Source organism: Lepisosteus platostomus, chromosome 13 (assembly GCF_059453375.1).
Source record: "Lepisosteus platostomus isolate fLepPlt1 chromosome 13, fLepPlt1.hap1, whole genome shotgun sequence".
Lineage (NCBI taxonomy): Eukaryota > Metazoa > Chordata > Actinopteri > Semionotiformes > Lepisosteidae > Lepisosteus > Lepisosteus platostomus.
The window spans coordinates 19,865,122-19,887,750 of record NC_142623.1 but is presented as its reverse complement, the minus strand read 5'-3'; the positions used below and the strand labels follow the sequence as shown (position 1 = coordinate 19,887,750).

The window sequence follows — 22,629 nt, the reverse complement described above, 5'->3', positions numbered from 1 at the left end:
ATCCGTGCCATTTCTACTTTTTTAATGTCAATAATAGCCCGATTTACCTGTCAGACTCGAGAGTGGTCAGCTCAGGCAAACAACCGCTCATAATCTCAAGTCCTCACCCAGCCATCACAGGTCATGCAATTGCATTTTTTTAGAATGACCTGAATAGGCTAAAACAAAACCTTAAGACTTTTGTCCTGAACTCACACTTGGTATGATTTGTGTTGCAAAAAAGCAGCATTAACAGCTTACCTACAGGACAGGGAACAATTCTGACAGAAATTTTATATCAAAATGCTTGGGGAATACTGCCTGAAGTGTGCATATACCTCAAATCAAACAAAGAGACACAATTACTGAAATCTGGTGCTATCTCAATACCAAAGCAAAAGTCAATGTCAATCAGAGAATAAAAACACCAATGGAAATATCTTAACAAAGCCTGGATCTCTTAACAGTTTAGCATCCCTTAAAAGAGACTGCTAGAGTACTTTGAAGATGCAGAACAACTAAAACTAATATTATTTCAATGCAATATTGCATTTTTATAAGTATTCTTTTGTGATCACTGAGAGAACACACAATAGTTTAACCTGTAGAGTATTATGCACAGATTAAAAGTTTGCATTACTTTTCTTATCAGTGATAATTGGTCTGTTAAAGACTGTGCTTTGATCTTTATCAGTTACAGTATAGAGAATTTCAGGTATGGTGGGGCAATATCTGCAATAAGTTTTTTGACAAGTGTAATCAAATCATCAAGAGGTAAGGTTCAGAGACAGAGCGTCTTTGCTCTGTCTCATCTGAACTTCCACATTTATAGTCCAACTCTGCCAGGAGGAAGACATAAAGCACATACATTCAGCTCAAAAAGCACAGAACAATCATATTTCTTTAAAAGTAGAAGTTTATTTAAAACAAATACATTTTCAGATTTGTCCAAAGGCACAACTTGTCTAGTGTAGATATCTTCTTTGTAGGAAAGCATTACACTTCTCATTAGCCGTGGTTTCTTGGCAATTTTAATGTATGTTCATTGACAGACGTATTTTAAATAGCAATTAAGCAATTAAACCGCAATTGGCACATAGGGCATGAGTAAACAATAATTAAAGTCGTCTCTGTAATGCAAATCGCTGTTAATTTCACAGTGTTTAATATCGACAATTGACCAGTGAAATGTTCAAACTAGGCTCTTGTGTAAACATCTCACAAGAAAATGTTTTCACTTTGAGTTATTATAAACCCCTGACCATTCATAACAGTAAATATCTTGGCTGCATCAATACGCAGCCAACAGTGAGCAGGAATTGCCTGACTTCAAGACATAGCTCTACACAGCACTTGTGGCATGACTACCATTAGACTTGATTTGTGGACAACTGCTCAGAGCCATCAAAATGCTTTGGGAACCACAAGATTCTTGTGGCCTAATAAGGCCTAGAAAAGAAAACCACAGTGTGTGTAATCACAGTCTACTAGTGAGATTTGCTAACTACAGAGTCGGCCTCGGAATTCATTGAACAAGACCCCTATGGCCATTAAGGCTCATTCTCATTTCCTGCTGAACTTTATAATTATGCTTCATTGCAAATATTAAGATAGATCGGTCTCTACTTCACCAGCCTTAACATACAACAGACCCCATTACCTTGATAACTGCTCAACTTGTTCACATCTGATTAAAACAAAATCTTCATTAATCCCAGTCTTAATGTTATGCACTTCAAACATACCCACTTCATGCATTTAAAGCAATTTCTTTCTCCACCCATTATGAAAGAATGGTAGAAAAATGGCCAAACATTAAAGTATATCAGTATTTTACAGTTCTTAAATATTCAGTGCGTGAAGTCGTAGATGATGTTTCACACTCTTGTCACAGAAAAAGGCTAAAGCATAAAATTAAATGGGCTAATTTAAACACTTTATAAATCCCCTGTGGTATAAGAAAGTGTGAAGCAGAGACAGTTGTGTTTGGAGCGTTGGGCTTTGACTTAGCCTGACCTGATGTGTTGGAAAACACATTAAGACTCACACTGTGAAGAAGTGTAATCCATCACAATTTTTTCCACCTGAAGGCTCCTTTACCAGCAAGCACTAAGTCCTGGATATTTTATGCTTGGCTCTCTAATATATTAGAGATATATTGAACATGTGTTGCCTATCAAGTATAAAATGGGAGTCAGTTTCCCAGTGAAGAGAGGACTTCACTTCTGGTATGCTACAAAATTTAAGTACAGTACCTGCGAGTACAATATGTACTAAAAACATTTGCGCACAAAGCCGCCAAAGCACACCAATGAGGCAAAACCCCAAGCAGGTGATGCCAGGACTCACCCCGGGGAGTAGAAAGTAAGAATGAAATATAAATGCACTTTTTTAATTGTTAAAATAAAAAATCAAAATAAAACCCTGCCACCCCCACCTCAGAAAGATTATAAGAATATAATCATATAGACACAGGAGACACCATACCCTAATAACCCATAATAATAATGATAATCTGTGCCCCAAAACTTTGGGCATTCTGCAAACCAGAGCATTATAAAGTAGTATTTTATTAAGTCCCTGTGAAATGTTGGTAGTATTCGGATTTTGCATGCTGTTTGCAAGGCAACGAGAGATGTTTGACAGTGGTGGGGGACCATTTTAATAAAGGATCTCACTGGATCTTGTAGTGGGTTTTTGCAACTGGAATCTCAATCTGATTACAAGCTGTATCTGCTGAAGATGAGACAGATTAGCAATGATATCGCAACTATGAAGAGGAACAGAAGTTGCATCAGGCACAATCAGGTGAGACTAGAGCACGCTACACTGAAAATGCTTTGCAAAGATGAGGTCTGGATTTGGGTCTGAAGAGCAAAATAAGAGAGAAGATCAAATGAAAGGCAAGCTTCTTGATTCCAAGGCTTCACACTTTTAGGCAGGGGTGAAAATGGGTCACCTGAGTGAAATGCCCACTGGACACAAATGGGAGTTTAAGCATATGAACACATCCAGTCCAAGATCACACCCTTATATAATCTAGGGAAGCAAGTAAATGTTGCAGACAGTTTGTGATCAGTTTCTGCAGGGGCAAATGAAACGCAGGTGTAGCCATGTGCAAAATTGGTGGCAGTATCACCACCTCGGTTGATGCAGAGAGTCTGGGAGTACGGTGTGGACAGATTGTGCTCAGTTAGATGCAGGATACCTCCATGTAAGCAGAACAGATCAAATGCGTCCCATTTGGTCATGAGCAGCTCCCCACCACACTCTCCTCAAGTGAGACGGGGAGATCCACGTGAGCAATTGTGGAGACCTCTCCTCGTCCTTGGGTGGTTACGTACGGACCTTCCTCTTGTCTTCAAAGAGGCTCTTGAGGGTGTAGACCTGCATCAAAGCCACCACTAACATTACCAACATGTTGACGGAAGACCAGAAAGTAACCCGCCACAGGTTGTCCTCCTGGAGGTTGCGGTCCCGAGCTTCGAAGGCACGCAGCACCGTCTGCATCTGCATACTACGTTCCAGCCTCCTGTGCACAGAATCGATCGAGTCCTAGACAACACAAAGAAGTCACAAAGAATGTCAGTAAAGCGAGGCATATCAGTCAAATCCTTGATCTAAACTGTACAGTTCTTCCTCACATGGGCCATATATACACCAAGACATCTTGAAAAGGATTAAGTGCCCCAATTTTGTATTTTCATTTTAATAATCATCCTTATCCAAGTCTTTAACATTTAATGATTTGAATATTGCATGCACAGAAAGTTTAGTCAAGCCTTCCAACAGATGTACAGTATCAACTCCAGTCCTCCAGGGCCTTGTGAAACTCCAGTTTTCATTAGCTCCACATTTGTTTACACACTGATCAAATTAGACTATTAATCTAGGTTAACATAACTGACATTTCTCTCAAGGTCTTCTAAACATCTAAAAACATGTACAGATGGAAGCTTGAGTGCAACACATGACAGAAGACACTGCAGTCCTCTGGAACTGAGTTTCCCACATCTGCTGTAACTGGAACAAAACACTGGGCCTACTTTCACCAAGACCTTATTTTGTTCTTCAGTTTGTGCTTTCTACTTTTCACACAGATTTGTGCAAGAGCATATTTTGGTGTAAATCAGATCAGACTTTCAGGTAATTCTAAGACAAGATTAGCCTTCTCAGTACTATTAGCCTGGATTCAGTACACTGCCACCCCTGCATTCCCTTAGTTTGGCACTGAAAGGGCAGAAGCAGAGCAGACGCAGTAGCCTTCTTTTACCCTGATGTCCTCTAGCTTGTATTCCAGGAGGTTCTCGGGCTCCACCATGTTGGACCAGTCATCCTGCACCTCCTCCCCTGCTAGGCCTTCAAAGATCACTTCGAAGAAGACCATTTTCTCCGAGAACTTGCTGAAGGTGTTGTCAAAACAGATTTGGTAATCCCCTTCATCCGTGGGCTCCACCCTGAATAGAAAATGCACAGAACACTTTGGAAATATAGCATCATATAACAATGGCAGAAACTTGGGGTTCCAATTTGCTCCAGCCTACTTTAATACCCGTCAGTCTCAGTTAAAATAAATATTTGTCTTTTGGCCACCGTGATTCCACTGAGACTTTAACTGTTGGTTTAAAAATAACCTGGAGGGCCAGATCCCACAGGGACTGAAGTTGTACATCATGCCTTTTCACTCAGCTATTTGCACACCAGCAACTAAAACCGTTCATCTCCCTATCAAAACAGAAGTTGGTACAACAGCATATTAACTCCAACATGGAAGGTTTTCACAGACATAAGGAGTGGTTTCTTGAGGCTACATTTAAAGCTATGCAGCTTGTCTTTGATTACATTCAAAACTGTTAATGACTTTTTATTGCTTTTCAATATGTTTGTTATAAATCCAATGTAAACGGGCACTCCCAGTGATAAAGTTCTGAAGAGAAAGAATATTCTACCTTTAGGTTATTTTCCATTTCTGCTTGGAAGGGAGAGATCTCACCCTTGTGTTAAAAACACAGAATCAACTTCTAGAGGCTACTGAACCTGCTCAGTATGATGATGAACTGCTGCACTGCCCTGGCTCACACTCTACTGCTGTAATGCAATTGCACCACTGAACACTTCAACAAACTATATCCTGGACATGCAGCACAACTGATCAAACAGGTCTTGCAGCCCTGCAAGAGGACTGCCATGAAAAAAGGAAAGAAGACTCTAGTTCAGCTATTGAAATTATTGTACTGCATCATACAGTAAGTGACAATCAAACTCCTTCACACTGTAACATACACAGGAAGAAGGTACTTATGTGGTAAAAATGGCACACCTTTTAACATTCACAGCTATAATATTATAGAATTGTAAATGATGGCATGCAAGTATTTCTTGATGCGCAGTGGCCATAAAATGTCAGGCCTTAGCTACAAAGGACTGACAAATATAATTACTTATAATTAAAAACTAAAGACCACACTTTGATTTGCAGCTCATGTATAAACCATACATTAAATAATTAACAAAGGCCTCTGCTTCTTATTTTTCCAGCTTGACAGTGATGAAGGCATAGCAGTGAGACAGTCCTGTCCTAGTTTATTGTTTTCAATTCACTGTGGAAGTGAACATGCTAGAGAATGGTTTAAAAAAGGGCAGAACAAAACGACCAAAGGTAGTACCATCCATCAGTGAAGTCAACCAAACATCAGAATGACAGAATAACTGCAAGAGCGCAGGAAAATGGTGACTGGGGTATTAATTTGATGCAACTACAGCTCCAATGAGAACACAGACATTCTGCTGTCAAAAGCGGACATTTTCTTTTTAACACCTCAAGACCACAAGTTCCAAGGAACTTCTCAGGCCCCTCCACTACTGAGTCACTTCCTTCTGAGAATCTACACTCAAGACGTAACATTCTACTGTGAGCAAGGCTTCATTTAAAGCAATGCAGCTTGTCTTTCATTACATTCAAAACTGTTAATGACTTTTTATTGCTTTTAAATCTGTTTGTTATAAATCCAATGTAAACAGGCAGCACTGGAGTGCAGAAGACCAGGTTTGTGTGACAATGACTTTGCAGTCTTAGGAAAGATGATGTAATCAATATTCATTTAGAAACCTAAAGACAAGACCACATCCGTCAAACTTGATTCTCTCTACATGTTCACTTGATTTATCAGAACAGCAGCTTCATTTTTTTATTTCATGAACAGGAAGCTGACTGGTTCAGTATATTGCATAAATAAAACACTCACATATATTTGATGCCTACATTTACAATATAAGGTTATTTGTCCTGTGCAGATCTATAGTAAGGTTTGCAGGCATTAGCTTTTGTGCAAGTCATACTGACTACTCAGAATTTAAATGCCACTTTTTTTTTTTAATCGGCTACAAAATAAAAACAACTTTCCTTTCCTTTAGACCTTTGACTTTTTAACCTACATTAAGACAGTAGCTTCCAAGGTGAAGTACATTCATATTGATCATGAGTTGGGTAGCATTAAGGTAATTAAGAATACATTCTTTTTTCAGAAAAGATGATAGACCATCCAACACTGAAAGGATATGAAAGCAAGCCCACTGTATTATAGTGTTACCATAGGATAATACTACTAGTATGTGGCAAAAGTAAGTCAATTGCCTAAATGACACCAGTTAGTTCAGACACCAACTTGAGTAATGGCTTAATCCTTAAGAACATGGTCATTGCATGAAACAGGAATGCAGCAGGAAAGCTCTTAAAACACAAGGTTACAAGAAGAAAGAAGATTTTTGCCCATCTCGCTTGTTTGGTAGCTAGAAATTTTCCTAAATATCATCAGACTGCTGTCTGTAAAAATCCCTGGTTGATAGCAATAAAAAGGCTAAAGAGATGGTCTCAAATCCCTATAACATTCTGTGTAGAAAATCAACTTCCATTTTCTGTCCTGAATGTTGCTGATTATAATGTCCACTAACATCCCCAGTCACTGCATTTTTACTGATCTTCATCCTGATTTGACTTGGTCAAAGCTCTTGATTCTGAATACCTGAAAAACACCGATCATGTCAAAACATGAGACTCTCAACCTTGATTCTAAAACTCAACAAATCGGTCAACAATTCTGACAATTTAACAAAAAATTGTTGCACTGCCTCAATCTTGCATGCAGAGCGCCTGTTTTCAACACATCCTTCTCAAGAAACGTTTAAGCGGCTCAATGGATCACAGTGCCTCATAAAGCTCTGATTTAATGTCCTGGCTGACTACAGTGTGAAAGACATTGAACGGTTGGCCCAGGGAAGTGAAAACTCTGTGCTAAATGTGGCTGCAGCTGCTGTGATTGGTCAATCAAAAAACTGAACGTCCTTGGATCAAAACAGGTGCATTAATATTAGAATATTGAAAATCAAAAAAGGTGATGTGAACATGGGGAAAACATATGAACTCCACACAGATAGCACCCCAGGTCCGGAATTGAACCTAGGGCCCCAGTGCTGTGAGGCAGCAATGCTAATGACTGATGATTGACCAGACAGTTTAATCCAATTGTTTCCTAACGGATGGCAGGGTAACAGCTGGTGTACAAAAGTACCTCTTGCTCTCAGTGTGAAATACACCTTCCCTTAGATTCCACTTGTGTCCTCCTGTTCATGTTCCACATATTGTTAGACGATACACGACAATACATAGCTCTCAGTTTCACACAATAGTAACAGCAGTTCATACAGAAGGCCACACAGTGGTATGGAAGTCAGCACTACTATCACAGAACTCCAGGGTCTCAGAACAGTGAAGTTTCTCTTAATTCGTTTGGGAAGAATATAAGATTATTAGAGGTGGATACCGACAAGATACTAAAGTTATCTTAAATTGTCGTTTAAGGACCATGAAACAAAAAAGTGTTTGACTGAGTGTTAAAAGCTACCATTAACTAAATGATGTGAACAAGAACCTCTAAAACGGAAGAGATAAATGGGAAACAAAAGAAAAGCTCACGTGTGAACACCGTCTGATTTTCTAAAATCTGATATTATATAATATCCGTAGGGGCTTTTGATGGTGAAATCCACATCCATTCCAGCGCCGGCAATCACCTGTAAAAGAGTAGACACTCCGCTCAGAAACTGTACAGTGTGAAGATGAAGGTTGAAGTGTCCAGCGTTTTAAAGCAAAGAGATCTCAAACAAGAGAGATTTCTAAAACTTTCCACAGAGGTGATGCGGGTCCCATTAAAAACTTATTTTTTCTAAAGTAGATTTTATTTTAATGTTTCAGAACAAATATAAAAGTATGATTATATTTCCCTCCCTTCACAAAGTCCCCTCTCACCCCCCCCCCACCAAGTTTCCTGTCAAAGGACCCCAGAAGTAAATTCAGACACAAGCGGAAGCAGTACAGCAAGCAAATTATTCTCCAGTGTAGGTCTGTCCAATATGGACTTCAATATACAAGAAAAAAATATAAATGGGAACAAATATGTCAAATGCCAAAATTTTGACTATGAACAGTCATAGTTAGTCAGTGAAAAGTGGTATCCATGGTAACATATGCTCTACAATCTTCTAGTACTGTCTTCCACACTCCACCACCATCACACCGCACCCTTTCTCTCATGTCGGCAGCCATATCACTCTGCAACTCACAACTGACAACCCACTAAGAAGCTCAGTGAAGTCATTTTTAGATTTTGTTTTGGTTGAATGTGCAAAGGTGCAAGCGTCCTCAGCTTTCTTATGTATCATCAATACCCTTGCTTGAAGGAAAATTATTGCCACCATTTCTTATGCTAATTCTCATTAAAGATACATAAAGGGTCTGTAAACTAAAAACAAAACAAAAAAGCATACAACATGAATGCTACATGGAACATTAATTCTTATCATACTGGTTATTCAAACACTCAGAAAAGGAACACCTAAAAGACAAACATCCTGCTGATTTATAACACACAGCAGCAAACATGGCCAACAAGGTACTGTTCATTCAGTACACATTTCCTTCACTTGCAGAAAAGTCCTTAAGATCATTGTGGATGGTTACGCCTAAGTGTAGCTAGACTCCTCTTGTTAATTAGATCTCTGGTTCCCTGAGGAGCATCTCATTATACTTAGTCTCTCACATCAGTTTTGAGTACAAACACCTTGTAAACAGCTGTATGTTTTGACAGCCCAGTCTCCGAAATCTAGTTTATCCTCTTATCAGGTTCCTCTCTTCCATCAACAAGGGGACGCTCTACATAGTGATAAGGAAAAACAAACAAACAGAAAAACAATACAATAAAAGGTAAAAAGAATAGAAAATACATGATAAACTGTAAGGCAGTCAGACATAGGACCAAGTAAAAATGTGAGTTTTAAGTTTAGATTTAAAAAGTCAAAGAATTTGTCTCTTGAAGAGTCAGAGGAAGGGAATAACAAATGAGCAGCAACAGAAAAGTCACAAAAGGCCCAAGAGTTAGTTCTGGGTACAGTGAGCAGAGGACCAGCCTCAAATGAATGGAGCGTATGGGAGGGAGTGTAAACATGGAGGAGTTCAGAGATGTATAATGGATACAGAATGTTTAGAGCCTTGAAATTCAATAACAGGATCTTGTATTGAATATGTGACTTTATAGACAATCAATTTAGTGACTCAAGTGTAGGAGTGATATGCATGGCCTGGTGTGAGTTAGAAGTCTAGCTGCAGAGTTTTGGATATATTGCAACATGCTGGGAAGAGAGTTAGGGAGCCCATAAAGCAAAGAATTGCAGAAATCAAGCCTTGATCTTTTAGACACATGAATCAAGCGTTCAGAATCCGATATTGATAGAAATTGCCTAATGCAGGCAAGATTTCTAAGGTGAAAAAAGGGGTCTTAACCAATTTTCCACTTAAGGCTCAAAAGATGGAAGAGGATCACATATGACTTCCAGATTCCTGACAACAGCTGATGCCTGAATGAAGAAATCATCCACTATACTGTAAGTGTGAAGCTCTCCTGCTTTTCCAGCTGACATTTGCTGCCCACCAGTAAAGGGCGGGAAATATAAAGGGGTAATCCATTCAGAATTCGCAATCAGCTTTAACTTTCTAATCAAGGGTAAGTTTAGAAGTAACTCCTAGTCATCAAACCACAGACTCTCAGACAGGGTAGTCTAACAAAGGGGCAAACTTCTTAATGCAGACTTAGGTTTAAAATGCTTAGTTCTCTACTGCTGTAGAGGATGCATACAAAGTGGACTGAGCTGCACCTTATCTAGACACCAGTAAGCATAATCTAATTTAGATACACCAGGTACAGTATCTTTAACCTTTGCGCTGACAACTAGTTCGAAGCACAGAGAGGACACTTCTGAATACTCTTTCACATTTTAACGCTTCACTTCATAATGTGCTTCGCTGAACACTCCCCAACAGACTGAACACAGTTAAATGAATATGCACTTCGACAAAGAGTACATGTGCGAGACACAACACCAGTTCACATATTAAGCAGACATTGAGAATGTCCACAGGCTGGATGAAGCTTTCTGTATAGCAACTTGCATGGTGACTAAATGGAAATTTGTGGTTTTGAACCTGGAAACGACTACATCATTTTTCCAAAGCATCATACTAGATTTCCTATGTAATCGTGCAGTTTTATATAGGTAAATTAAAGCACATGAACGATTAGCGTTGTTCAATCTATCGCTTCACTCACGAAGCCATTACATTACAGAACTACAAGTGACCCTAACTAAACAAACTTGTGCGTTGATTCTTAGTTTCACTTGTTTTCAATGAGGAAGTGATAACTTCACATTGAGATTAACTAAAAATAGTATGGTAATGCACGAAAGGGTATTACAGCACGAAGGGGTCATTAAACACGAAGCGCGATTGATGAAATAAGAACAATCTGAACAGGGTGAAAAGTCACACTCAAGTTCCCCATCAAGCTCCAGGTTGCACAATTTCTCAAAAGCAATCGGAGAACTTGATTGCAAAGGACAAGAGAGACTCCTCAGTTACCCTTTATTATAAAAAAAACTCAGTACAACTTCGGCATAACCTTTACCCTTAAAAAGGAATTGGTGTCTGTTCCTGTCTTACCTGGTATTCTACTTCCATTGTGCTGTTTTTCGTTGCAGTTTGAAAAAAACACTCAGTTCTCCCAGCAGGTAAAATAAAAGTAAACTCACTATCTTTGGGGGTGTTGAAAGCACATGTCTGACACAGACAGAAAGCAAAAAATATTGCTGAACAAAACCATATAATTCCTCTGGACTCCATGACACTGCTTCTGTTATTATTAAAGGGAAGGACTTTCGGGAAATAACTTCCTCTCTGTCTCCTTGGCCGAATTCCCCAACCTCTGGATTGGCTGAACAGCTCGAGGTGATTGACCTCGTTATGCACCAATCGGAAACGAACATGGCACCAGGTGTTTAGCCAATAACAGCGAGAGCAGGGCGATCACAAGGAGAGGCGCACCAATTAGGTTTAACAGCGGGGAAGATCGGCTGTTCTGAGTGCAGCATGTTACGATGGACAAGCAGGTAGCAATATGATTGTTGTACAATGCATTGAACTGAGTGATCTCCGAACCAATTTATTTAGAATACCAGTTTCAGGAAATCAACCCCATTATAAACATTAAACTAAGATCTAATTTAGATAATATTTAAGTTATAAAACCTATTTTAAAAGGCAAATATGTAGGTTAACTATTCAGTTTATTTTTTTTTGTGGGAAAGCGTTTGTCAAAATCATTTCCTGAAAAATGTTACATTACCGTTACAGATTGTGTTAAAAATTCTGAAAAGTTGCTGCAGATCACATGTTATGAGATTTACAAAATGTAATTTATTATCATTTCCGCATTAATAATAAACTGCACACACTGTATATAGTGGTTTCCTATGTATACAGGAAGGGATACAGGTAGCGCTGCGCCTGTCTGGTTGACAAGACAGCCATTCTGCACCAGCAGCCCTGCTGTTCAATAAATCAGGCACAAAAGTGAGAAATTGCTACACAAATTGAGGTACAGTAAGTTGGAACTTTCTGGAGGCCTGACTGTACAAGCCCAGAGTAGACTTTAGCCATGACACCAGGGTTAACACTTCTACTATTACCAATGGTACAATAGGAATGTTAATGTTCAGGTAATTAGGACATTAAGGACATTAATGTCTCGCCCAAAAGACTGCACTTCCTATAATATGATGTTCCTGTTCACCACTATGGGGCAGTATACTGGGGACTAGGCATAACCAGGTGTAAATGTACAGTACTGTATCACTACATATTGAGGACCTGATGAGTGTATCGCTGGGTATTTTGGACCAAGTGTGAATGTACTGTAGCTCTGGGTATTGTGGACCTGACATTAGTGTATGGATCCACAGATACCCTGTAAATTCAGATGCTTAAACTAAAAATTAAAAGAAGAATATAAAGAAAAGACAAAAGGAATATACATATTCAGTACAGACAAAAAGAAAACCCAAGAGGAATTGAGGTAATGAAATACTTAAACCTAAATGTCAAGTATGTTAGAAACAAAATCCATGAAATAAATGTACTTGCATTAGTACTGTATATGGCGATGTAATTACAATCACATGGCTACAGAGGGGGACAGAGGAATACAGTTGTATTGGACATACAGTAAAATGTTTCAAAAAGACAAAAAAGATGGAAATGGTGGAGATGAAGCACTGTAAGACATTCACTCACAGGAAGGTAAACCAGAGGAATCAAGGGTCTATATTGGGGGTGAAGCAGTTGCACTGTGAATATGTGTGTGTGTGCGTTGGTGGTATAGTGGTGAGCATAGCTGCCATCAAAGCAGTTGACCTGGGTTTGATTCCCGGCCAACACATTGACGATTGTTTTTAGGTGGAGCGGTGGCTCTGTGGCTAAGGATCTGCACCTGTTGCCGATTCAAATCCTGCAGCCGGCAGAGGAATCCTACTCTGTTGGGCCCCTGAGCAAGTTCCTTAACCCCAACTGCTCCAGGGGTGTTGTACAATGGCTGACCCTGCACTCTGACCCCAAGCTTCTCTCCCTGTCTGTGTGTCTGTGTCTCATGGAGAGCAAGCTGGGGCTATGTTATGTTATGTGGCTAAGCATCTGCACCTGTGGCTAGAAGGTTGCTGGTTCAAATCCCATGGCTGGCAGAGGAATCCTACTCCATTAGGCCTCTGAGCAAGGCCCTTAACCCCAGCTGCTCTAGGGGTGCTGGATAAATGGCTGACCCTGCACTCTGACCCCAAGCTTTTCTCTCTCTCCATCTGTGTGCATGTGTGTCTCATGGAGAGCAAGTTGACATGAGACACACATGTTAACATGAGATGTATATAAAGTTAACTTTTGGGAAAATTGTTGTTTTGGGTGGAATTGGCTTGATTGTCATTATTCCTCCTGAACTTCAGTTAAGAACTTCCATTTCGCACGATCAGCTTCATCAGGTGTAAGCTACAAAATGAAAAGAGTTACATGCAGGCAATGTGTCCTTAAATAATTAATGTGAGGATTTTACAGATTCATGACTCTGTGAACACCTATGCTGAGTGGTGGAGTGGTGCCTTGACAATAATCCCTTCCTCAATGTCAACAAAACCAAAGAGCTGGTCATTGATTTTAGAAAACGGGGTGGGGACCACACCCCTATTTAAATCAATGGGGCAGCTGTAGAGATGGTTAGCAGCTTCACATACTTTCATCACTAATGATTTAACATGGTCCCAGCATGTACAGTGCAGTCCATAAATATTTGGACAGTGACACAGTTTTTGCTGTTATGGCTCTGTACTCCAGCACATTGGATTTGAAATAAAACAATAACTGATAAACTGATAACTGATAAAACAATAAATGAGGTTAAAGTGCAGAATATCAGCTTGAGGTCGAGGGTATTTACGTCTATATTGGGTGAACAATATAGGAATCACATCCCTTTTACATAGTCCCTCCATTTCATATGACCAATAGTAATTGGACACATTAACATTGTAGCGGCGAGGCTTATTAATAAGGCAGAATTAAGCGTTGGTACGCTTTCCTAAAGGAGGCCCCATCTCACCCTCCATCTCTGTGGTGCAGCCACAGAGAAAGTATTCATGCAGGCTGATTTAAGATGTTTTCTTTTGATAAGGAACAAGCTCCCAAAGGGGGATGCACTTAGCTAAGCCTGGCTATCATGATCAATGGTCATCCATTGGTGCCTATCTGTCTAGGGAGTGCCAGATGGACATCTGGACTGCATTCCTAAGTGTCAGGAGTAAATGACTCATATCTCACCTTGATCAACCAATCAGGGACTGGTAGGGCCGAGTAATCCACGTGGGACTCTGATGCCCATGGAACTTTCAGCCAATCAATGAGCTGAAGTTCCTCCAGGTAAAAACAGGCAATACAGAGGGCCTGAGAGATTCAGTGGAGAATTCTGTGGACTTTTCTAAAGGGAATTCAAAGGAGAATTCCAGGGCAGGACGGCCCAGGAGCAGAAGGCTCCCAAGGGCAGGACATTCTCGCAGCGCGCCTCCTGACCATCCTGAGACTCAGCCTGGACAACCACGGAACGGCCAGTGTGTCTGAGTGCCAGAACTTTCCTTTGTTCTAAGAGTCTAGAGCGGAGGTTGCCAGAGAGTAACCAGAGGATCCACCCGAGGTTAGCACCAGCAGCAGGCCTCGTGAACAGGTCAGAACTGTGGACAGCTGAATCACTATTCAGAACTAGCTCTTCATCAGGAACGAACCGGTCCTCTTCCTGACTTGCTGGGACCCACAGTCATCTTTTCTCCTGTGCGCAAACTTTGCTAGTTAAAGCCAACACTAACTAGCCGGTCAGTGAGCATCTGCAGCGCACCGTCGCAAACCGCACAGCACAGCCTGGCACCGAGCCAGAGAGCGCGGATTGGACAGCAACAGCCTGCAACTGTTTCTTTGTGCCCGCAGGAGATCTGAATTCCCAGAAATTGGATGAGTATTCAACTTCAATGCATTACAGCTCGAGAATTCAATTGTTATACCAACCAGTTGATATCAATTTAATTCCTAAGATTTAATTCCGTGACATTTGCATCTGGTGGTGAACCCTCTGAGATTATGCTCGTGTGTTCTTCTCTTTATGGTAGTATTTGACACATCTATGTCTACATCCTGGAGAGTGTTCCTGATCTGTTCAATAGTCGAAAAGGGTTCTTTTCTTCACGATTGAAAGTAACCTTGGTCATCCACTATTGTTGTCTTCCATGGTCTACCAGGTCATTTGCTATTGCTAAGATTCACCACTGTGTTCTTGCTTCTTAACAATGTACCAAACAGTTAATTTTGACACACTTAATGTTTTGGCTATGTCTCTGATTGATTTATTTGGATTTTTCAGCCTCATGATGGCCTGCTTTAATGGCATTAACATTTCTTTGGTCCTCATGTTGAGAGACAACAACAACAACAGACTCCAGATGCAAATGCCACATCTAGAATCAACTCTAGACCTTTTGTTGGCTCTCTTGTGCATGAACTAATGATGCAATAACACACAGCTGGCCAAGAAACAACTGGGCAGCCAATTGTCCAATTACATTTGGTCCCCTAAAATGGGAGGAGTTATTATTATTATTATTATTATTGTTATTATTCAGAGACAGTTTCTTCCCACACGCTGTCAGACTACTGAACTCTACTTCTACCACTGTCTCACACTGATGTTTTTTTAAAGTTGTATGTTATTTAACTTGTTGTTGTTGCTGCTGCTGTTCTGTGTTTATGTTTTTTTAGTGCTTCCTTAATGTCTTCGTATTGAAGCATACATGCAAATAAGCTTTTCATTGCGCTTGTTCATATGACAATAAAGCGAACTGAACTGAGAGCTCTTTGACATCTCTTGTCTTGCCTTAGCTCAAAAGCGCCATTTAGTGGATATCAAGTGTTACCGATTTTCCCATTGTGATGTCTGACTCGATCTTCAGACGTGATCACCACACAGAGGGCTGAATCCACCACATGGTCAAGAAAAAAGTACTTTGCAAGATTTTTATACAAGCTTTTGCGGAAATCTACATTTGCTAGGTGGTTTGTAAAAAACAGATCAGAGGGTGTATTGTAATCAAGACTCATAATGGAAATTAAAAATCAAGAAGTGATAACACACATAGTTTATTTTTAATCGTGTTTAGTATGAGAAAGGTTCTCATTTATTTTGAATTTTGTTTTATTTTATGTACCAAATGTATTGTAAACTCCTTGTGAATACAAACTTGTATCACTACACTTAAAATAAAAAATGGCATCCTCTTCTTTTCTATTCTAAAAATAGAAATAAGAGAGTCCAGTTCCAATATCCAATATATAGTGTGAATATTTAATGTACAAATATGTTTGATTTTGTAATTTAAAGGATACTGTGTTTAAAAAGAACAGTTAATTTAACATGGCGGAAAATATATTAGATGGTAAAATGGCTCATGTACAGGCATGTACATGTAAGAGACTCAGTGTTTACTTTACTACCAAATACAAACATTTCTACAAAAAAGTTTTAATCAATTGTACAGAAACATATTACTACATCAGTAACAGTTATAGGCCAGAACACAACATAAGGCAGCTAGAAGGAAATAACTTTTAAGTTTATTTGTTCCATTTTGAAATTTAAAAATGCAATCTACTTAACACTGATATTACCTCACAGACTGAACTGCCATATTTATCAGAGTGCAGTCGTACTCTGCACAGCTCTCTAACAGCTCTCTCAGACAGTTACCGAGGCCTGATCTATAATTAGGTCAGTAGAATAAAGTTACAAAATTAACAGGACAGCTTTCAAAGGTGTTGTTGTCATGTAACAAAAACCTAATAATACCTGTATTAAACATATTAAAATAACTTCTACAAAATCAGGAGCAAGGATGAGGAAAGAATTATGCAAATGCAAATGGTCTTCTTAAAGAGTTTTTTTTAGTGTTTTGCACCGTTAGTATTGCTAGCTGAGTAACACGTCCTAGGCTGTTTCTTGACCATCATAGCCACTTCTGTAACTTAATGTGTTATTTAAAAAGCGGACAGCCATCAGGGAAGTCAGACATTTTAGGTGGCATTTTGCTATGATTTGCAAAGGAATGGAAAGGTTATTCCTATGACTTTCTGAAAAAACCCTATTAGCAGTTCATATACTGTAAGACCCTTAAACCCCTAACCTCGACACTACTTTCTTCCGTGACAAAAGGAAACTACTCATGCAGGCACTTTACACAACGTCCTGTTGGTATTTATGTTTGTAGAGATATTGTTTCCTGTCAGTTGGATAGGTCTTCGGCTTTTTCTTTCTCTCACCTCCAAATTAGTCAGGAGTTATTGTTTCCACTTCTGAGTTCCCGCAAAAATGTTGATCTTCAGTACAATATTTTAGTTTTAAAATCAGTTGGTTTGGGTTTATTTTTCCTTCTCTTTTCATTTGCAAAAGTTGCATTTCTAAATACATCTAGACCCACAAAAAAGATTATCGTAAAATTGTGTGAATTAAATAGGTAGTTAAATCAGTAAATATGTGATGTATAAATAAACACTTGGATGCTTCAGTGTGTTCCTGTCAGAAAATTAGTAATGAAAAAGCCCCATGTCGAACATATATTGTAGTTACACCCTCTTAGAACACATAGACAGACCCTTTAGATACATTATACCACCTACACCACATGACGATGGTATTAAACTGCTGTGCAGTAGGTATATTTTTAATTGGAACTTTAACAAATTCAGTAGGAAGTCTGGGAAGTCTACATGTACAACATGCACCCATGGTTTTACTTTTGCTTGGTTTATTGTGAAACTCTGAATAATAAAACATGTCTCCATGTTCATTTGATTAAGCTATGAACCTAACAGATAAATAGGTTTATTGTAATGCTGTATGGGCCGGCTCATAATAGGAGCACAGGTTTAAGGTGGGGCCTTGATCAAAGACGCATCCCACCCACACGTCTATTGACTAGTATTTTATATAATTCTGTTGACTAGTATTTTATATAATTCTATTGACTAGTATTTTATATAGTTCCAGCTTGTTTCTGGCACAGCAACAAGGGTGGTTGGTGTCCTGTCCAAGGGGGCCAAGATAGCAGCATGAGGTTGTCTTAAGCCTTGGCTGTGTTAGTGAGCCAGCAGGCTTTACTGTAACTATATGACAGGGGCAGTAATAACACACACTTGTCTTAGGGCTGGAGGCTTTTGGAGCAGCAGAGCAGCTGGGCTGAAGTTCCGTGTATGTTTTTGAAAAAAATAAATATGTTAAATAAATAAACCAGAAGATGTTTCAATAGTGTATCAGCCTGTGCAGGGGCAGGGCCTGTGATAAAGTCTTGTGCCTTTTTTAAAGCTCATTAAAAATCCCAGGGTGTTTTTTGAGAAGAGTAGGGGTGATAGCCCTAGTGTTCTGGCCAAATCTCCCCAATGATTTTATGAATCATGGCTAATAATCTCCATGTGTAAAGTGGCTTAATTCCTCTGTTTTCCTCCCCACTGATATCTGTGTGGTGAACGTACGGATGCACAGTAGCTGCCATCGCATCATCCTGGTATGGACTATACATTAGTGGTGGTGGAGGGGAGTTCCCATTAAAAGTGTAAATAATAATAATAATAATAACCATCATCATTATCATCATCATTATTATTAATAATATATCATTAATTATAATTAAAATTGTATAATAGAAAAATCAAACTTATGTCTAAAAATGCTTGTTGGCAAATGGTTTCCATTGGGTTTTATGTAACAGATCCACATTGTTTGCCTGTGTATGTGCTTTGCAAACATATTACAGATATATTAAAATATTACTTAGTGTTACAAAGGATACTTGTCATCTTTATGAATATTGCTAAATGATGCATGGATTCATCTATTTGAGACACATTTTAATAAAAGAACCTAAAATTATTATAAGGTGTTCAAAATGTTACAAATTGATTTGTTAACCTATGCGCTCTTCTTGGGCAGGATTTTTAAAGAATGCCTAGATGAGTTCTTAAAATAATTGATCATCTCAATGCTATTCATAGAGCACATTTTTCTGTTTTGATGCAAACAAATAAACATCTTCCAGCCCCCGGATGTGTCACCCTGTGTTGAAAACGACGAAAGATGAAGCTGCAGCATTATTATATGAAGCGTGATGAGGTGTCTCACAGTCAGCTTTTTGTGGTGCCTCTTGCTCCGTGGGGTGGTGTGGTTATGACTCAGATACCCTAGCTGCCAGCAGACCCCTGTTTGCAGACCCCAGCACGAGGCTGGGACCATAAGTGGGTTGCCGCATTGCCAGAGGGTACATGAGGGAGACCCCCTGATCAGGGATTTTTCGGAGTACTCTGATGTTTGGCATTTGGCATCACTGATCAGTGGTAGTGGTCAAAAGAAGCTCTTAAAATGCCAGTCATTCTGCTTCACTGTTTATTTTATGCTGGACCTTTTGTTTATGTATTTGATCAAATCACCTACAGCTAAGTACATGCAAATTGTTAAAAAGCCCTCTTAAAATATATAATTTGCTTATTTTATACTGAACCTTTCTTTATGCACATCTACCACGTCATATTGGTGCAATAATGAAATGTTTTGAATATTAAACATAAAACATTAGCCACTGGCTATAATAATCTAACACTCTGAACAGATATTGCCTAATTAGCCTTTTAGGAATAATACAGATCCTATGCAATCTGTAATGTTCATCATCAGCATTGCATAGCTGTCCTGGAAATCTAATATAGACCAGCACTTTCCAGAACTGCTTATCTTTCTCAAATGGCCCATTTGTAATTTCCGTTAACATTTTGTTCAGACTAAGTGAGTTGTACCTAAATAGATCATAATGCCATAATAATATAGTTTTTGGGATGGTCTGGAAAAGTTCAGTAGAACTGTAGAAAACTAGAAATGTAGAACTGAAATGCAAATAAAATAAAACAAACTATCCTGCCACCCTACTGTGGGTGGAGGGGTTGGAGCTGGGTACACCTGGAGCCTGTCCTGGCATTTGTAGCTCAAAGCTGAGCATGAGGAAGGCTTGTGAGCTGCCAGTCGCCTGCCGTGTGTGGCCCTGTAGCGAGGAAGAGTGCGGCTGAGAAGGAGCCCTCAGACAGGTGGGCTCTGATGCTGTTTTTGAGAATCTGATTCAGTCGTTCCACACACCCATTCGCCTTTGCGTTGTAGAATGCACTGCGGATGTGTCGAATGCCTCGGTCAGCCAAGAAAGACTCAAACACTGTCTACAAACGGCAGCCTGTTGTCAGTGGTGTTGGTGGTTGGCAGCCTCTAGCAAGCTGCCTGGGTTGTGACCAATCCTGTGGAAGCTACTTCTGGCCATTTTGAATGTAGGTCATAGGCCACTATGTGGAAGTGCTGATGGGGCAGGACACTGTGTAGCTCCCCACAGATGCCCAGCTGGAGGTGATTCCAGGGCTTGGCCGCCCAGCCTATGGGCTGAAGAGGAGGCAGAGGAGGCGCTGCTGTTTTCCCGCTAAGGAGGCTGGCCAGTTTCTGACCAGTGCCTCTATGTCCTGATCGATTCATGGTCACCACAGCAGAGCCCGGCATCGTTGCTTACTTTAACAATGCACAGGTGGCCTTCATGTGCCATCTGCAGGACACGTGCTTGGAGACTGGCTGGAATAACTGTGCAGGAGTCGTTCCAGCAAGAGAGCTCATCTTTGACATGACGGAAGGGGCCCAGCTCGGCAGGTGCGGAGCTGGGAGAGCACTGTATCCTGTTCTGAGGCCTTCTGAGTTCCTGGGGAGAGACTGTAGCCTGAAGTAGAGAGTGGAGCATCTTGATGAGGTCGGGCTCGAGTGTGTCTGAATCAGGGCATTCAGGTGGGTTAGGAAAGGTGCGGGACAGTATGTTTTCACGTCCTGGAGTGAAAAAATGTATAACTGGAGCCTCTCAGACCAGTAGTGGAGCCTGAGTGGTCAGTGTCCTGTTCCTGAAGTGGCAAGCAGTGCGGTGAGGGCCTGGTGGCCCATCCATAGTGTGAATGCACAACCATACAAAAACATGTGCCACATCTCTCATTCCCAGATGCAGGCCAGAGCCTCTTGCTCCCCCACAGAGTACTTCTGTTCGATTGGACAGGTCACTCACGGCAGTGCTGGAGGCATCGCAGGTGACAAAGGTGGGGCTGGAGACGTCAAAGTGTACCAGAACAGGCGGTGAGGTGAGCTGGGCATTCAGGAGGCTGACGGCTTCGCAGCAGGTAGGCATCCAAACCTAAGGGGCGTCTTTCTGCAGTAGCTGACTGTAGACTTTAGGCTGTAGTAGCTGAGTAGTGTGGCAGAAACCGGAGGTAGTAGGCAGTCTTCCCAAGGAAGGAGGTGACCTGAGCTGTGGTAGGTTCTGGATGCACTGAATGGCCTCAATGTTGGACTGCAGTGGGGTGAGGCCGGCAGCTGTAAGGCGACAACTCACAAATTTGATGACGTCAGCGGCAAACACACATTTCTCTCTGTTGAGCACCTTGAACACCCTGTGGAGGCACTCATCATGGCTGGCAAGGGTTGGGCGATGAACCACAATGTCATTGAGGTAGATGACCACCCCAAGGAAATCGGATGAAGATAGTGTACATCACTTTCTGGAAACAGCTGGGGGCGGAGCTCAATCCCCGAAGAGCACCCTTGTATAGCGGAAGATTCCGATGTGTGTGACGACAGCTGTCAAGTTCTGGCTGTCAGGGTAGAGAGGAATCTGGTGGTAGCCCTGTCGAAGTTCCAGTTTCGTGAATACAGTGAGGTAAGCTCTTCCACTTTGGGCAGGGGGTACTTGTCCAGTATTATAGCTTTGTTCACTCCATTCCGGTCCACGCAGACTTGCAAGCCCCTGGACTTAATATTTAGGAACTGTGATGTGATGTGGTGGTGTCTCTATAGGGAATTTGAATTTCTACATGGGGAAGGGACATTTGAATATCATGAATTAAAAATAAAAATATGAAACCTCATCCTTAAACATTGGAACTGCCATCCAAAGTTATTTGAATAAGACTAGTTGTATTTGCTAGATGCCTGTCTGGTGTCTGCTATAAATTCATTTCTGCTTAGAAGTCTTTTTGACTGTGATGTTCACAGAGGAGAACAGAAAAAAGGGAAGTGGTATTTCAACACATCTTTCCCTTGTCTTGGGACATCCCCAGAGGAGATATATAGCTGTGTTTAGAATCCTTAATCTTTATTTTTAATTTACACCAGTGTATTTTACATTTTTGCAAAAGTGTTTTGAGGAAAAAAATTGAAAATCAACTGTAGCTCAAGCCAGTAAATCCAAAATCTGATCAAATTCCCTTAATATTTATTTTCATTCATCCATCAATCCATACTCTAAGCACTTCTTCTAAAGGCCTGAGCCTATCTCTGCAAGCTACAGGCACATGGCAGGGTACACCCTGAATGGAACATCAGTCACACAGAAGCCAATTAACATACCAGTATTTCTTCGGACTGTGGGAAGAAACCAAAGCACCTGGCGGAAATCCAGAGTAACATGGGAAGAACATACAAACTCCAGGTCCAGAATTGATCCCAGGGACCCAGAACTATGAGGCAGCAATGCTAACCACTGTGCCACTATGCCACACACTACTCATTTTCAGCACAGAAAAAAATATGTGGCCCATTTTGTGGGAACATATAGTGGCCAAACTTGTACCAG

General features: G+C 40.4%; 1 protein-coding gene across 1 annotated transcript; it reads right to left on the bottom strand.

The window, feature by feature from the left end:
* Positions 1-877: 877 nt before the first annotated feature.
* On the bottom strand, positions 878-11,303 carry tmed1a (transmembrane p24 trafficking protein 1a). The gene is made up of 4 exons (XM_088603748.1): positions 11,030-11,303; positions 7,952-8,049; positions 4,253-4,436; positions 878-3,534 (listed from the first exon to the last, which is right to left on the bottom strand). Exons 1-4 carry the CDS (start codon positions 11,207-11,209, stop codon positions 3,316-3,318), a joined length of 681 nt encoding a protein of 226 aa, XP_088459874.1. The 5' UTR covers positions 11,210-11,303; the 3' UTR covers positions 878-3,315.
* Between the last annotated feature and the right edge of the window lie 11,326 nt (positions 11,304-22,629).

Excerpts from the sequence above, each read along its gene's own strand:
- tmed1a (XM_088603748.1), bottom strand. The coding sequence starts at position 11,209 with ATGGAGTCCAGAGGAATTATATGGTTTTGTTCAGCAATATTTTTTGCT. Across the intron at positions 8,050-11,029 it reads CAATGGAAGTAGAATACCAG|GTGATTGCCGGCGCTGGAAT; the intron begins GTAAGACAGGAA and ends ACTCTTTTACAG. Across the intron at positions 3,535-4,252 it reads ACAAGCTAGAGGACATCAGG|GACTCGATCGATTCTGTGCA; the intron begins GTAAAAGAAGGC and ends TGTGTTGTCTAG.